The sequence below is a fragment of the Micromesistius poutassou genome (genome assembly GCF_964030765.1).
Source record: "Micromesistius poutassou genome assembly, chromosome: 3".
Classification (NCBI taxonomy): domain Eukaryota; kingdom Metazoa; phylum Chordata; class Actinopteri; order Gadiformes; family Gadidae; genus Micromesistius; species Micromesistius poutassou.
In genome coordinates, this window is record NC_140273.1 from 4,717,150 (window position 1) to 4,734,439 (window position 17,290).

The window sequence follows — 17,290 nt, forward strand, 5'->3', positions numbered from 1 at the left end:
TTTTTTTCTTACAATAAAAACAATCAAACTGAGACGTCTTGAGTTAATTGTGCAGCCTGGCTGTCATCTGTTGTTCCTCCAGGGGGCACTGTTTCATACTACGCGCCCATCGCTGTTGTGGGTGAAACACCTCTGATAATTAAACTCGTATTTCGTTTCATCCTAATCCTTGTCTGTTCCTTAATTGAACTACAATCGACCTACCGTCAGAGCAGGTTTTATGTTTTCCTGAAAACCATTACGATATATTAGTCAATACCCAATAAATCACAATATTTTAAATAGAGGCAAAGCGCTCGGCCGGTTCCGAACGGACCGTTTTCTTGTCGAGTTTCGTTACGAACTAAAATTCTCGCTTTGACGTCAGAGTAGGCTGTGCCCAGCAGAAGGCTTACACTATTTAAATGCAGACAGCACGACTACACCGGCGTCGCTGCGTCCATATGGTCGATGCCGGCTTGTTATCCGGAGAGCTGATTGGCCAGTCGGTTGGCTGCTGCACAGCGGGGGGCGTGCCAATGAACAGTCACCGCTGCAGCATCCTCCGGTAACCAGGGGGCGGTGTCTCGCGGTTGCTAGGGAACCCTGGTAAGAAGGGATCGACGCCTGATTGAGTCGTGATGTAAACGCTCGTGTCTGCCATCGGATTAAAGTGCAGGTCCGCACGCATGGCTCGAGCTCTTTGTTAAGATCAGTTTAAAAGACGGAGTGAACCGAGCAAAGGCGTCACCGTCGCCGAGTCTCCTGGTGAATTTCCTGGATTATTTTTAATTATTTTCCGCCCAGCTCTGGCTTGAGAACGAGTCGTGTGTTGCAACAGGTCGTAAATAAACACGAGCACACTGCGTTCAAACGGGAGAACCGAAGCTGGTTCTAGTGTGGATGTAACGTCGCAGCGGAACCGTCAACATGATGCCGGTGAGACCAACCTAACATATCGACACATTTACATTCTCATTCGCTCTCACCGAGCGACTCATTTTGTTCAATCAGCACTTCATAATCGAACATCAGCTTTTACTGTGTCTTACTGTGCGATCACTCTTGACCGGAGAATAGTTCGTGTAGTATTGTTCTGTGTGTGTGTGTGTGTGTGTGTGTGTGTGTGTGTGTGTGTGTGTGTGTGTGTGTGTGTGTGTGTGTGTGTGTGTGTGTGTGTGTGTGTGTGTGTCCAAGGCTGTAAAGTCTACCTGCTCACTCACCTGTCTACCTGTTTGAGAAGGGGAGGATGGAGAAGTGGTTTGATGTACTTCCTGTCTGGATGGTCGGGTATTCTGCGTCTCCATGACAACAGAGCTTTAGTTCTCTATCGGAAACCATGAATTATAAAGTTCACATGATGATGAGGAAGACTTTCTATTTTACTCATAAGCATATGATTCATATGACAGAATGTTCGAGGGACAAGAGGAGAGACAGAATGTTGGAGGGGTGATAGAGCAGCGACAGAATGTTGGAGGGATGAGGGGAGAGCCAGAATGATGGAAGGATGATAGAGAGACAGATTGATGGAGAGATGATAGAGAGACAGATTGATGGAGGGTGATGGAGGAGATACAGAATGATGGAGGGATGAGAGGAGACAGAATGATGGAGGAATGATAGGGGAGAGACAGATTGATGGAGAGATGATAGAGACAGATTGATGGAGAGATGATAGGGGAGAGACAGATTGATGGAGAGATGATAGAGAGACAGATTGATGGAGGAGGTACAGATTGATGGAGAGATGATATAGAGACAGATTGATGGAGAGATGATAGAGAGACAGAATGATGGAGGGTGATAGAGAGACAGATTAATGGAGGGATGAGAGGAGAGACAGAATGATGGAGGGGTGATAGAGCAGTGACAGAATGATCAAGGGATGAGAGGAGAGACAGAATGATGGAGAGATGATAGAGAGACATATTGATGGAGAGATGATAGAGAGACAGATTGATGGAGGGGTGATGGAGGAGATACAGAATGATGGAGAGATGATAGGGGAGAGACAGATTGATGGAGAGATGATAGAGAGACAGATTGATGGAGGGGTGATGGAGGGGAGACAGAATGATGGAGAGATGATGGAGGGGAGACAGAATGATGGAGGGATGAGGGGAGAGACAGAATGATGGAAGGATGATAGGGGAGAGACAGATTGATGGAGAGATGATATAGAGACAGATTGATGGAGAGATGATAGAGAGACAGATTGGAGAGATGATAGAGAGACAGATTGATGGAGGAGAGATAGATTAGTGAAGGGATGAGAGGAGACAGAATGATGGAGAGATGATAGAGGAGAGACAGAATGATGGAGGGATGAGGGGAGAGACAGAATGATGGAGAGATGATAGAGAGACAGATTGATGGAGGGGTGATGGAGGAGAGAGATTAATGGAGGGATGAGAAGAGAGACAGAATGATGGAGAGATGATAGAGAGACAGAATGATGGAGGGGTGATGGAGGAGAGATAGATTAATGGAGGGATGAGAGGAGAAACAGAATGATGGAGGGAGGATAGTAGTTTTACATTCCTGGAAGAGAGGTGGGCATAACCTGCGGTGGATATTCAGAAGATGAATTCAACCTTTACTGTCCCTCCCCCCTCCCCCGCTGGGAGGGGGGAGGGGCCTTTAGTCCTAGTCATGTGACCCTAACACCATATGGCCCCGCTGTGCCACCAGTCACACATACTCAAACACACTCACACACACACACACACACACACACACACACACACACACACACACACACACTCTCTCTCTCTCTCCACATGGTTCCCCCCCACTCTGCTGTGTGGGCAGGGCCCCTCCCAAGGATACTGATTGGCCAACAGTACCACCTATTCTTCATAAGGTGAACGCTGTGACCCACTTCCTGTTCCTCAATCCCAACCCTGCTCTACTTACTGCTCTATCTAGGACACTGTCTGTCTGACCGCCTGTCTCCCTCTCCATCCCTGCCTGTCTCTCCCTCCCTCCCTGCCTGTCTCTCCCTCCCTGCCAGCCTGTCTCTCCCTCCCTCTCTCCCTCCTTGTCTGTCTGTCAGTATTCTGTATGTGTAGAGGTGCCGTGAGGAGCTAGATGAATAAATGAGTCACTCTGCTGGGTACAAAATTGTATTATCTTTACAATAAAGTTCCTTATCTTATGGGTCTGTAGGACGGGTGGACGGTTACCGTGATGTTGGTCCCGTGGCGAAGCTTGATGTAGGTTACTTGAGTATTTAGCATAACAAACCTAGCGACCTCGTGCCACCCAAACACAAACTGGATGATGCCGTCTTATATCTAGACCAACTCCATCGTAGGGCCACCCACTGATTTATAATAACACAGAGCTGGAGTAAATTGATATGGATACGTTATAATGGTTATTTAGTGGAATCCAGTGTTGAGATCGCTGCTTCTGCGCTGCTGAGCTCAAAATGCGCTGCTGGTCGTCTCTAAGGTTCTGATCGATCCAGTCGAACCCGTATCAGGTTGTCGGTGAACCACTTTTGTGCGACATGGTGACACGACGGCTGCTGTTTCGTGTAGTCATGGCGATCGTCGCTTGTAGTCATGCCCACCGGCGTGTGTGTTTCTCTTCCAGATGTTCCTGACAGTGTACCTGAGCAGCAGCGAGCATCACGTTGCCGAGGTTCCCGTCACCCCGGAGACGCTGTGTCGGGACGTCCTGGAGATCTGCAGAGAGCCAGGGGAGAGCCAGTGTTACCTGGCCGAGCTGTGGAGGGACACAGGTACCCTGATCAATACCCTACACTGCCAATACATGATCAATACCCTACACTACCAATACATGATCAATACCCTACACAACCAATACATGATCAATACCCTACACTACCAATACATGATCAATACCCTTACAGTGTCAATGCATGGTCAATACATTATCAACACATTATCCATACCCTTTGATACAATACACAATCAACACATTATCAATACCCTTTGATACCAATGGTCAATACATGATCAATACATAATCAACCAATTATCAATACCCTTACACTACCAATTCACTAACCATATGTTATCAATACATGATAACTGACCTTACACCATCTGTACATGATCAATGTATAATCAATACATTATGAATAACCTTACACTACCAATACATGGTCAATACATGATCAATACACCAATACACCAATACCTGTTTATATGTTTTGTAACATGTTGTGTTTAGAGCGCGTGGTGTTGGACTGTGAGCGGATGCAGGACGTGTTGCAGCGCTGGGGACAGCAGGGAGAGGAGCTACGCTACATCCTGAGACACCAGCCACCTCCAGGTACACATGCTAACATGCTAACAGGCTACGCTACATCCTGAGACACCAGCCACCTCCAGGTACACATGCTAACATGCTAACAGGCTACGCTACATCCTGAGACACCAGCCACCTCCAGGTACACATGCTAACATGCTAACAGGCTACGCTACATCCTGAGACACCAGCCACCTCCAGGTACACATGCTAACATGCTAACAGGCTATGCTTCATCCTGAGACACCAGCCACCTCCAGGTACACATGCTAACAGGCTATGCCTCATCCTGAGACACCAGCCACATCCAGGTACACATGCTAACGTGCTAACAGGCTATGCCTCATCCTGAGACACCAGCCACTTCCAGGTACACATGCTAACGTGCTACACTACACCCTGAGACATCAGCCACCTCCAGGTACACATGCTAACATGCTAATATGCTACGCTGCATCCTGAGACACCAGCCACCTCCAGGTACAAATGCTAACAAGCTAACATGCTGTGATAATGCTAGGCTATGCTTAGATTGTGCAGAAGCTAGCTATGCTGGCGGCTATGTTAAATGGTTGTTTAAATGCTATTTCTGACTGCAGCTATACTAACTTGTGGTGGAGGCTAGCAATGCTATCAGCTGAGCTAACTCGTTGTATCCCTCCAGTCAGGTCAACTGCTGATGACCAGAGGTTTGCCAAGACTACGTTCTCAGAGACCTCGGTGAGCTAACGCTGGTAGCACCTCAAGTGTTAGCGTTATTGCCTCCGCTAGCTTTGCTTTATTTGAAGTTCTGTCTATTCTGGTGTCGTGTAGTGCAATATTCATTAATAGTATGGTAGCACACAGTATCTATTGGTAGTTTTGGGGTACACAGTATTTATTGGTGGTATTGTGGTATGCCATATTTATTGATAGTATTGTGGTATGCAGTAGTTATTGGTAGTATTGTGGTAGGCAGTATTTGTTTGTAGTATTGTGGTACACAGTATTTATTGATAGTATTGTGGTAGGCAGTATTTATTGGTAGTATGGTTGTACACAGTATTTATGGGTAGTATTGAGGTACACAGTATTTATGGGTAGTATTGTGGTACAGTATTTATTGGTAGTATTGTGGTACACAGTATTTATTGGTAGTATTGTGATACACAGTATTTATTGGCAGTATTGTGGTACACTGTATTTATTGGAAGTATTGTGGTAGGTTTCCTGGACTCTAGCTGACCTACAGGACATGGCGACAAGACAACAAGAACAGATCCACGTTACACAGCAACTACTGGTCTCCAAGGTAATGTTTTGTACTGCTACTAGTACTACTACCAGTACGCAAGTACTTTTATCAGAGATGGTTAAGTACTGTTACTAGTCCTACTACCAGTACACAAGTACTATTATCAGAGATGGTTAAGTACTGCTACGAGTACTACAACCAGTAGATAAGTACTGTAATCAGAGATGGTTAAGTGAAGGAATCAATTTATAGATGGTTAATTGAGGTATGGTAAGATCATTATTATTTCAGGTATGGTTGGATGTGGTTAGTTTAGGTATGATTATATGTGGTTAGTTAATGTATTAGGTTAGATTTGGTTAGTTTAGGTATTAGGTTAGAGATGGTGAGTTCAGGTATGGTTGGATTTATTTGGTTTAGGTATGGTTAGATATGGTTTGTTCAGGTGTGGTTAGTTCAGGTATGGTTAGTTGTATTTAGTTCAGGTATGGTTAGATGTGGTTCATTTAGGTATGGTTAGTTTTGGTTAGTTCAGGTTTGGTTAGTTTTGGTTAGTTTGGGTATGGTTAGTTTAGGCATGGCTAGATGTGTTGAGTTAAGGTATGGTAAAATGTGATATGTTTAGTTATGGTTAGTTTAGGTATGGTTTGTTTTGGTTAGTTTAGTTGTGGTTAGTTCAGGTATGGTTAGCTGTGGTTAGTTTAGGTATGGTTAGATGTAGTTAGTTGAGGTATGGTTAGTTTAGGTATGGTTATATGTGGTTAGTTCAGGTGTGGTTAGATGTGGTTAGTTCAGGTGTGGTTAGATGTGGTTAGTTCAGGTGTGGTTAGATGTGGTTAGTTCAGGTATGGTTAGATGTGGTTAGTTCAGGTATAGTTAGTTATGTTTAGTTCAGGTATGGTTAGTTATGGTTAGTTCAGGTATAGTTAGTTATGTTTAGTTCAGGTATGATTAGTTATGGTTAGTTCAGGTATGGTTAGTTATGGTTAGTTCAGGTATAGTTAGTTATGTTTAGTTCAGGTATGATTAGTTATGGTTAGTTCAGGTATGGTTAGTTATGGTTAGTTCAGGTATGATTAGTTATGGTTAGTTCAGGTATGGTTAGTTATGGTTAGTTCAGGTATAGTTAGTTATGTTTAGTTCAGGTATGATTAGTTATGGTTAGTTCAGGTATGGTTAGTTATGGTTAGTTCAGGTATGGTTAGTTATGGTTAGTTCAGGTATGATTAGTTATGGTTAGTTCAGGTATGGTTAGTTATGGTTAGTTCAGGTATAGTTAGTTATGTTTAGTTCAGGTATGATTAGTTATGGTTAGTTCAGGTATGGTTAGTTATGGTTAGTTCAGGTATGATTAGTTATGGTTAGTTCAGGTATGGTTAGTTATGGTTAGTTCAGGTATAGTTAGTTATGTTTAGTTCAGGTATGATTAGTTATGGTTAGTTCAGGTATGGTTAGTTATGGTTAGTTCAGGTATGATTAGTTATGGTTAGTTCAGGTATGGTTAGTTATGGTTAGTTCAGGTATAGTTAGTTATGTTTAGTTCAGGTATGATTAGTTATGGTTAGTTCAGGTATGGTTAGTTATGGTTAGTTCAGGTATAGTTAGTTATGTTTAGTTCAGGTATGATTAGTTATGGTTAGTTCAGGTATGGTTAGTTATGGTTAGTTCAGGTATGGTTAGTTATGTTTAGTTCAGGTATGGTTAGTTATGGTTAGTTCAGGTATGGTTAGTTATGGTTAGTTCAGGTATGGTTAGTTATGGTTAGTTCAGGTATGGTTAGTTATGGTTAGTTATGAGGTTGGTTTGCTGACTGACTGACTCCTCCAGGAGCAGAGGCTGCGCTCCCTGAGGCAGCAGGAGCTGCAGGAGGTGCAGCGGTCGGAGCAGGAGCGCCTCCTCCAGCTGAGGGAGAACGCCCAGACCCAGGAGACCAAGCTGAGGAGGGTCCGGGCCGTCCGCACCCAGGTGGAGCAGAAACGCCTCAGCAACAGCAAGCTAGGTCAGACCCCAATCTATCTATACTACCTATAACTAGCCCTAGGTCAGACCCCACTCTATCTATACTACCTATAACTAGCCCTAGGTCAGACCCCACTCTATCTATACTACCTATAACTAGCCCTAGGTCAGACCCCACTCTATCTATACTACCTATAACTAGCCCTAGGTCAGACCCCACTCTATCTATACTACCTATAACTAGCACTAGGTCAGACCCCACTCTATCTATACTACCTATAACTAGCCCTAGGTCAGACCCCACTCTATCTATACTACCTATAACTAGCACTAGGTCAGACCCCACTCTATCTATACTACCTATAACTAGCACTAGGTCAGACCCCACTCTCTCTATACTACCTATAACTAGCCCTAGGTCAGACCCCACTCTATCTATACTACCTATAACTAGCCCTAGGTCAGACCCCACTCTATCTATACTACCTATAACTAGCCCTAGGTCAGACCCCACTCTCTCTATACTACCTATAACTAGCACTAGGTCAGACCCCACTCTATCTATACTACCTACAGTATAACTAGCATTAGGTCAGACCCTACTATATATATATACTAACCCTAGTACTAACACTAGGTCAGACCCTACTATATACAGTATATATACTACCTATACTAGCACTAGGTCAGACCCTACTATATATATATACTAACCCTAGTACTAACACTAGGTCAGACCCTACTATATACAGTATATATACTACCTATACTAGCACTAGGTCAGACCCTACTATATATATATACTAACCCTAGTACTAACACTAGGTCAGACCCTACTATATACAGTATATATACTACCTATACTAACACTAGGTCAGACCCTACCATATATGTACTTCCTGTGTGTGTAGTGGAGGAGGTGGAGCAGATGTCGGGGTTGTTCCAGCAGAAGCAGCGCGAGCTGCTGGCTGCCGTGGCGAGGGTGGAGGAGCTCAATCAACAGCTGCAGACCCTGAGGAGCAGGGCGGAGCCATCCCCCCAAAGCCCCGCCCACTCCACCCAGCTGGACCTACTCTATAAGGAGCTACAGGTAGCTTGCCCGTAGCTTTCGCTAACCCTACCCTGGTTACCCTGGTTACCACTAACCCTACCCTTGTTACCACTAACCATACCCTGGTTACCTTAATTGCCACGAACCCAACCTGGTTACCCTAGTTACCACTAACCATACCCTGCTTACCTTAGTTACTACTTACCCTAGCCTAAATACCACCACTTACCATGCTATGCTAGGTTAGTGACGACAGCAGGCTGTACCAGGAGCAGGCTGTGTGAGTGACTAACCCTGGGTACCAGCTGTCTGTACCAGGAGCAGGCTGTGTGAGTGACTAACCCTGGGTACCAGGCAGCTGTACCAGGAGCAGGCTGTGTGAGTGACTAACCCTGGGTACCAGGCAGCTGTACCAGGAGCAGGCTGTGTGAGTGACTAACCCTGGGTACCAGCTGTACCAGGAGCAGGCTGTGTGAGTGACTAACCCTGGGTACCAGCTGTACCAGGAGCAGGCTGTGTGAGTGACTATCCCTGGGTACCAGATGCGCAGCAGGCTGAACCAGGAGCAGGGGGCGCGGCTGCAGCAGCACCGGGACACGCTGACGCGGCGCAACACGGAGGTGGGCGTGATGGAGCGCCGCGTGGCCGAGCTGCGCCAGCGCCTCTGGAAGAAGAAGGCTGCGCTGAGCACCAAGGAGAGCCCGCCGGTACGCCCTAACCCTAACCCTAACCCTAACCCTAACCCATCCCACCTAACCCTAACCCTAACCCTAACCCTAACCCATCCCACCTAACCCTAACCCTAACCCTAACCCTAACCCTAACCCATCCCACCTAACCCTAACCCTAACCCTAACCCTAACCCATCCCACCTAACCCTAACCCTAACCCTAACCAAGGAGAGCCCGCCGGTACGCCCTAACCCTAACCCTAACCAAGGAGAGCCCGCTGGTACGCCCTAACCCTAACCCTAACCCTAACCCTAACCCATACCACCTAACCCTAACCCTAACCCTAACCAAGGAGAGCCCGCCGGTATGCCCTAACCCTAACCCTAACCCTAACCCATCCCACCTAACCCTAACCCTAACCAAGGAGAGCCCGCCGGTACGCCCCCCAGGACCCAACATAGACCTACCCTAACCCTAACCCTAACCCTAACCCCAGGACCCAACACAGACCCTAACTACCCCAACCCTAACCCTAACCCTAACCCATCCCACCTAACCCTAACCCTAACCCTAACCATAACCCTAACCCTAACCCATCCCACCTAACCCTAACCCTAACCCTAACCCTAACCCATCCCACCTAACCCTAACCAAGGAGAGCCTGCCGGTACGCCCCCCAGGACCCAACACAGACCCTAACTACCCTATCCCTTCTTATTCAACACTAACCCTAACCCATCTCACCTAATCCTAACCTTAACCTTAACCCATCTCACTTAACCATAACCCTATCCCATCTCACCTAACCCTAACCTTAAGCCATCTTACCTAACCCTAACCCTAACACATCTCCCCTAGCCCTAACCAGGCATAAATACAGCTGTTTATCTTCGTCCTCTGGTCCAGGTGTTGCACTGCCAGCCCCCCCAGCCCAGTGCTCCCTCCAGGGTGGCGGCCGTTGGGCCATACATCCAGTCCTGTGGCCCCCAGGGGCCCCCAGTACCCCAACGACAGGAGGTCCTGGGGAAGACATCATACCCGGATGGTTACTCACCTGATCCAGCTCTGATACCCCCACCCCTACCCGCAAAGCCCTCCTCAGGTACACACACACCTGTACCACCTGTAGAGACACCTGGAGAGACACCTGTACCACCTGTAGAAACAGCTGTACCACCTGTAGAGACACCTGTACCACCTGTAGACACCTGTAGAGACACCTGTACCACCTGTAGAGACACCTGTACCACCTGGAGAGACACCTGTACCACCTGGAGAGACACCTGTAGAAACAGCTATACCACCTGTAGAGAGTGATGTGGTGATGGTAATGATGTCAGGGTGAAGTGGTGACGGTGATGATGTCAGGGTGTAGTGGTTATGATGTCAGGGTGTAGTGGTGATGGTGACGATGCCAGGTTATATTGGTAATGGTGATGATGTCACAGTGTTCTGGTGATGATTGGATGACGTGTCGGCTGCTACTCTGCTCTCCTCCCTGCAGGTTTTCAGACCCCCAAGAGCTCCATCCCCTCACACTCCTCCACTCTCCCCCGCATGTCGGCCCAGCACCGCCACGACACAGGTGACCCAAACACACTCACTTCCTGTGGGTGGGTCCTTAAGGGCAAAGGGTGTGTCTTCACAGCCACTGGGTGTGTCCAAACTTGTTTGCGTGTGTTTTAACTCCACCCCTCTCCGTCTCACCTCTAGATGACTTTGATGTCCCACCCCCTGTTCCATCTCGGACCACAACGGACCCCCAGGTATAGGACCGGACCAATCTAACCAACTTGAGCTTTATTTATATGCCTTGCCTTTTTGACCCAGGTATCTCTCTAAGTAACCAGGTATCTCCCAGGCTAACTAACGGTATCTCTCAGGCTAACTAACGGTATCTCTCAGGCTAACTAACGGTATCTCTCAGGCTAACTAACGGTATCTCCCAGACTAACTAACGGTATCTCTCAGGCTAAGTAACGGTATCTCTCAGGCTAACTAACGGTATCTCTCAGGCTAACTAACGGTATCTCTCAGGCTAACTAACGGTATCTTTCAGGCTAACTAGGTGGGTGTTTCTTCCTCTTACAGAAGACGGCCACCCCCCCGGTGCCCAGTAAACCCAGACAGTTCACCCCGACCCAGGCCCCCTACAGCCCCGGAACCGGCGCAGGCAGGACCCGGGCCCTGGCCAGCCACTGCCACACCCTGCCCCTCCCCCACAAGCAGGACAAGACGCCGGCCGCCGCCGTGCGACCGTTCACCCCCGACCCGCCTCTAGCCATGCCCCCGCTGCTCCAGAAGCCCCAGACGCTGGCCACGTCGTCCATCTACTCCATGTACACGTCCCACGCCTCGCACGGCAAGACGGGGGCCGGGACCCTGCCCCGCGGCCCCGCCAGAGGTACTCCCACCTGGTTCTAGCCAGGTCCTCACAGAACTGCTAAATGATCAAAGAGTAAAAGTACCATTGGTGCTCATGACTATACCAGTACCTCATTGTTTATGAGTACTATGATCTGTTACTACTGCTACCCCATCCCATAATGTTACCACCACTGTGGCGAGAGAGCATCATAGTCTGTAACTTAATTGTTGTGTTTCCTGTGGAGCAGGTCATGTGACTCTTGTCTTTGTTTGCCCTCTGACCTCAGTGTACGGGAAGCCCCTCCTCCCGGCCAGCGGGGGGCAGCCGTCAGACAGCGCCGCACATTTCGGATCGTCTCTGTCCGACAGCGACGAACCGGAGCTGCTGGGCGGAGGAGCCTCCACCACCTCGACGTCAACCTCCTCCACCTCCTGCTCCGCCGTCGCCTCCGCCGCCGCCGAGGCTCCGGAGCCGGCGGAGCGCACCGCCCCCCGGCCTCTCAGCCCCACCAAGCTCCTCCCCTTCCTCTCCCAGCACCCCCACCGTAACCCCAGCGACGCGGACCTGGACGCGCTGCGCCGGCGGCTGCGCCTCGCGCCGCGGCCGCTGAAGAAGCGCTCCTCCATCACGGAGCCCGAGGGCCCGGCGGGGCCCAACATCCAGAAGCTGCTCTACCAGAAGACCACCCTGGCCGCCATGGAAACCGTGGAGCCGGTCGCCGCGGGGGCCGCCTCGCGCGACGGCCTCCGCCCGGTGGGGGCGGAGAGTGAGGAGCCCTTCGCTCAGGTCCTCCTCGGCGAAGGAGGACCGCCTCCTCTGCCCCCCCGCTCCCCCCTGCCTGACTCCTCCTCCTGCTCCTCCTCCTCCTCCTCCTCTCACGCCCTGCCGCCCCCCCTGGAGGAGGACGAGGGGGGCGAGCGGAGGGCCTCCCTCAACCAGGACGAGTTCCCGCCCTACCCCCCGCCTCCTTACTCCGGCAGGAGTCAGAAGGAGGAGGAGCCAGAGGTCAGCGCGGAGGCCAGCCTGCCCCCGGTCAGGACACACACACACACACACACACACACACACACCTGTGTGCTGGTTGTGATCCAGACTCCTCCCTGCAGGGTAAGAGGTCCAACCTTCGGCAGGCGGGTTCTGAACGGGTCAACCACGGGATGAGGGTCCGCTTCAACCCGCTGGCCCTGCTCCTGGACTCCTCCCTGGAGGGGGAGTACGACCTGGTCCAGAGGGTCATCTACGACGTGAGGCCCCTTCTGCTCACCTCCTACCTCCTCGTCTCCTACCTCATTGTCTCCTCAAGTGGTCATTACTGGCTCCTCAACACTAGGAGGCGCTTGGTGATGGTCGTCAATAATAATCACCTAGTGGCCACTTAATAGACTAGTGATGGCTGAGATGTGTGGATGACTGACAGGTGTGTAGATGACTGACAGGTGTGTAGGTGACTGACAGGTGTGCAGGTGACTGACAGGTGTGCAGGTGACTGACAGGTGTGCAGGTGACTGACAGGTGTGCAGGTGATTGACAGGTGTGCAGGTGACTGACAGGTGTGTAGGTGATTGACAGGTGTGTAGGTGACTGACAGGTGTGCAGGTGACTGACAGGTGTGCAGGTGACTGACAGGTGTCTCTGCAGGTGGAGGACCCCAGCCTCCCTAACGACGAGGGCATCACGGCGCTGCACAACGCCGTGTGCGCCGGACACGTGGAGATCGTCAAGTTCCTCGTCCAGTTTGGAGTCAACGTCAACGCAGCCGACAGCGACGGGTGGTCAGTACGACACGCAGACAGACAGGCTGAGAGACAGACCGACTGAGAGACAGACACACACAGACAGACACGCAGACAGACAGACACACAGACAGACAGAAAGACTGAGAGACAGACACACAGACAGACAGGAGGACTGAGAGACAGACACGCAGACAGACAGGAGGACTGAGAGACAAACACGCAGACACACAGACACGCAGACAGACAGGAGGACTGAGAGACAGACACACAGACACACAGACACGCAGACAGACAGGAGGACTGAGAGACAGACACACAGACACACAGACACGCAGACAGACAGGAGGACTGAGAGACAGACACGCAGACAGACAGGAGGACTGAGAGACAGACACGCAGACAGACAAACTGAAAAACAGACAGACAGGGTGTGAGACTGACAGACTGACAGACAGACAGACAGACAGACAGACAGACAGATGGGACAGTTAAAGATGATTCCTCTCTCCCTCATGTCTCTCTCCTACTCTCCCTCCCTATGCCTCATGTCTCTCTCTCCTTCTCTCTCCCTCATGTCTCTCTCTTTCTCTCTCTGCCTGTCTCATGTCTCTCTCTCTCCCCCCCTCTCTCCATGTCTCTCTCTCCCCCCCCCCCCCCCCCTCCCCAGGACCCCGCTCCACTGCGCTGCCTCCTGTAACAACGTCCAGGTGTGTAAGTTCCTGGTGGAGTCGGGCGCCGCCGTGTTCGCCACCACCTCCAGCGACCAGCAGACCGCCGCCGACAAGTGTGAGGAGCTGGAGGACGGATACGCCCAGTGCTCCCAGTTCCTCTACGGTCAGTAGGTCCCAGTAGGCTGGTCCCACCTGGTCCCAGTACATACCTGGTCCCAGTAGGCTGGTCCCACCTGGTCCCAGTAGACACCTGGTCCCAATAGGCTGGTCCCACCTGGTCCCAGTACACACCTGGTCCAAGTAGTCTGGTCCCACCTGGTCCCATATAGTATATATGATATAATGTATAGTGTATATATAGTGTATATATAGTGTATATGATATAATGTACGTATATATAGTGGATAGTGTGTATAGTGTATATGATATAATGTATATATAGTGTATATATAGTGTATTTATAGTGTATATCTAGTGTATATGATGTAGTGTGTATATATAGTGTATATTATCTAGTGTATATAGTATATGATATAGTCAGTGTATATGATCTAGTGTACATATATAGTATATGATATAGTGTATATGATCTAGTGTATAGTATATGATCTAGTGTATTTATATAGTATATGATCTAGTGTTTATATATTGTATATGATATAGTGTATATGATCTAGTGTACATATATAGTATATGATCTAGTGTATTTATATAGTATATGATCTAGTGTTTATATATTGTATATAGTGTATATGATCTTGTGTATATAGTGTATTTATAGTCTATATGATCTAGTGTTTATATATAGTATATATGACCTAGTGCATATAGTGTATTTATAGTCTATATGATCTAGTGTTTATATATAGTATATGATCTAGTATGACCTAGTGTATATAGTGTATTGATAGTGTATATGCTGTGTGTCCAGGGGTCCAGGAGAAGATGGGTCTGATGAACCGGGGCGCGGTCTACCCGCTCTGGGACTACGAGGCCCAGCAGGAGGACGAGCTCAGTCTGCAGGAGGGGGAGGGGCTGCTGGTGCTGAGGAGGGAGGAGGGCTGGTGGTGGGTCCGCTGCGGGGGCCGCGAGGGATACGTAGCCAGGAACCTGCTGGGGGTAGGACACACGCACAGACACACACACACACACACACGCACCCACACACACACAGACACACACAGACACACAATCACATGCACGCACACAGACATGTGCTGTACGTGTACACAAACATACACACAGACCATAATACTAGGACGGTATTGATAGTACTGTAGAGACAGTAGAGATCTTAAAAACAGAATTTCACATCTCTCTCTGTCTCCCCCTCTTTCCCTCTATCTCTCTCTCTCTCTCTCCCTCCCTCCCTCCCTCAGCTCTATGCGAGGATTAAGCCCCGCCAGAGGACCTTGGCTTAACACACCTGGTCTTCCTGGTCCAACCTGGGCTCACCTGGTCCAGTCTGGTGTCACCTGGTCCAACCTGGTCCCACCAGGTCTAACTGTCCTCACCTGGTCTAACTGGCCCCACCTGGTCTCACCTGGTCCCTGGGTTGGGTCCAACAGAACAAGCAGTGTGGCATCACTGTAGCACTGATAAAAGCACAACAACAACCATCCTAAAGACTTTAACCTTGAAAGCACATTTCCTGTAGAGCAGACGTGGACAGTACAATCAACCATCTCAAAGACTTTTACCTTGAAAGCACATTTCCTGTAGAGCAGATCCTGAAACAGAAAAATCCACTACTTAATTGGTGTGTTCAAATGGCCGTAGGGTCCCCTCATACACTGCTGCCTGCTATTGGTCCACAAGACCATGTGATTGACTGCTATTGGTCCACAAGACCATGTGATTGACTGCAATTGGTCCACAAGACAATGTGATTGACTGCTATTGGTCCACAAGACAATGTGATTGACTGCTATTGGTCCACAAGACCATGTGATTGACTGCAATTGGTCCACAAGACAATGTGATTGACTGCTATTGGTCCACAAGACCAAGTGATTAAATGCTATTGGTCCACAAGACCATGTGATTGACTGCTATTGGTCCACAAGATCAAGTGATTGACTGCTATTGGTCCACAAGATCAAGTGATTGACTGCTATTGGTCCACAAGATCAAATGATTGACTGCTATTGGTTCTCTAGACCACATGACTGACTGCGTGTCATCGCACCACGACTCATTAAACTCATTAAACAAACTACTAAATGATGAGTCTCCGTTCGGGCGCCCACCAGGGTTTAGTTTGAGGTACATCGGGCCGTTCCATCAGAGGAGGAGAGAGGGGTGGAAACCAGAGCAGGTCCATGTGTTTCTTACTCCTGGGAATGTAGAATGCACTCAAAATAGTGATTGCAGTGATTTGCTTCCATACAAGCATGGGTTAGCCAAGAGCACCCAAAATATACACACTGGACCAATCAGTGCCTGAAGAGCTGTGCCCACCTATCAGAGAGGGGCGTCTCTGTGGAATGTATTCTGGCCCTGCTGACTCCGCCCACCTGTGCCCTGAAGGAGGACTCCGGTTCTGTACGATAAGGCAGCGTCCCACGTGTCCTTCACTTGCTCCCTCAGTCCCTACTCCCTAGGTGGTGAACACTTTGTAGGACACTATTTAGGGAACAAGGATAGAGGGGTTTGTGCTCTGGAAATCCATTTGCGTCCCACGTATCGGTCCCATAAACAGACCGACACAAGTGACGTAATTTGCATAAAGAAGTCATATATACCGACAATGAAAAAACGCTATGCATCATTGGATATCATGGGCATCATATAAATTGTACACTTGTTTTTACTGTGCATTGTGGGTATTGAGTAGGGCACTAGTGGGAACCAGATATGTGCTTTCAAATGTCAGACAACACTACACAATGGTGTCGCTCTAAAAAGTGCACTAAATAGTGGACAAATTTGAAAACCGCCATAGTTAATCTGTTCTCTGATTGGACGATTGTTTGTCTCTATTCTTTACTTTGAGGTTTTTAACTATCGCTGATCCTGGCTGCCTGTGATTGCTGTACTGTGACCTTTTGACCTGCTGTATGCGACCTCTGACCTGCTATACGTGTGGCTCTGAACATGAATGTTGAATTTCCCTCCTTGAACAGAGCACATGCTAACGTTACTGTTAGCACGCGACCAGCTAGCCGGAGAGTTTGTACAGCGCAGGAGGGCAGAAAGCTGATATTAAAAGAAACTGGTGAGCAAAGCTTTGTCTTTTTTAAACAGATTGCCCCAAGTACTCCCTCACCCTTTCACTCTTGAACACCATGAGGGGACCCCAGAGAACCCTGGGTTCTCTGGATTATTCAGAATTCAC

At 48.8% G+C, this 17,290-nt stretch overlaps 1 protein-coding gene across 1 annotated transcript; it reads left to right on the forward strand.

The window, feature by feature from the left end:
- Positions 1–3,582: 3,582 nt before the first annotated feature.
- LOC311340506 (apoptosis-stimulating of p53 protein 2-like) lies at positions 3,583–15,374 on the forward strand (the record flags this gene model as incomplete). The annotated part of the gene is made up of 19 exons (XM_084465380.1): positions 3,583–3,730; positions 4,186–4,287; positions 4,928–4,983; positions 5,468–5,554; positions 7,325–7,496; positions 8,368–8,546; positions 9,050–9,214; positions 10,085–10,280; positions 10,683–10,763; positions 10,892–10,944; positions 11,270–11,582; positions 11,833–11,942; positions 12,009–12,332; positions 12,447–12,578; positions 12,653–12,790; positions 13,185–13,318; positions 13,950–14,116; positions 14,885–15,072; positions 15,333–15,374. 19 exons carry the CDS (start codon positions 3,583–3,585, stop codon positions 15,372–15,374), a joined length of 2,787 nt encoding a protein of 928 aa, XP_084321506.1.
- Positions 15,375–17,290: the final 1,916 nt, after the last annotated feature.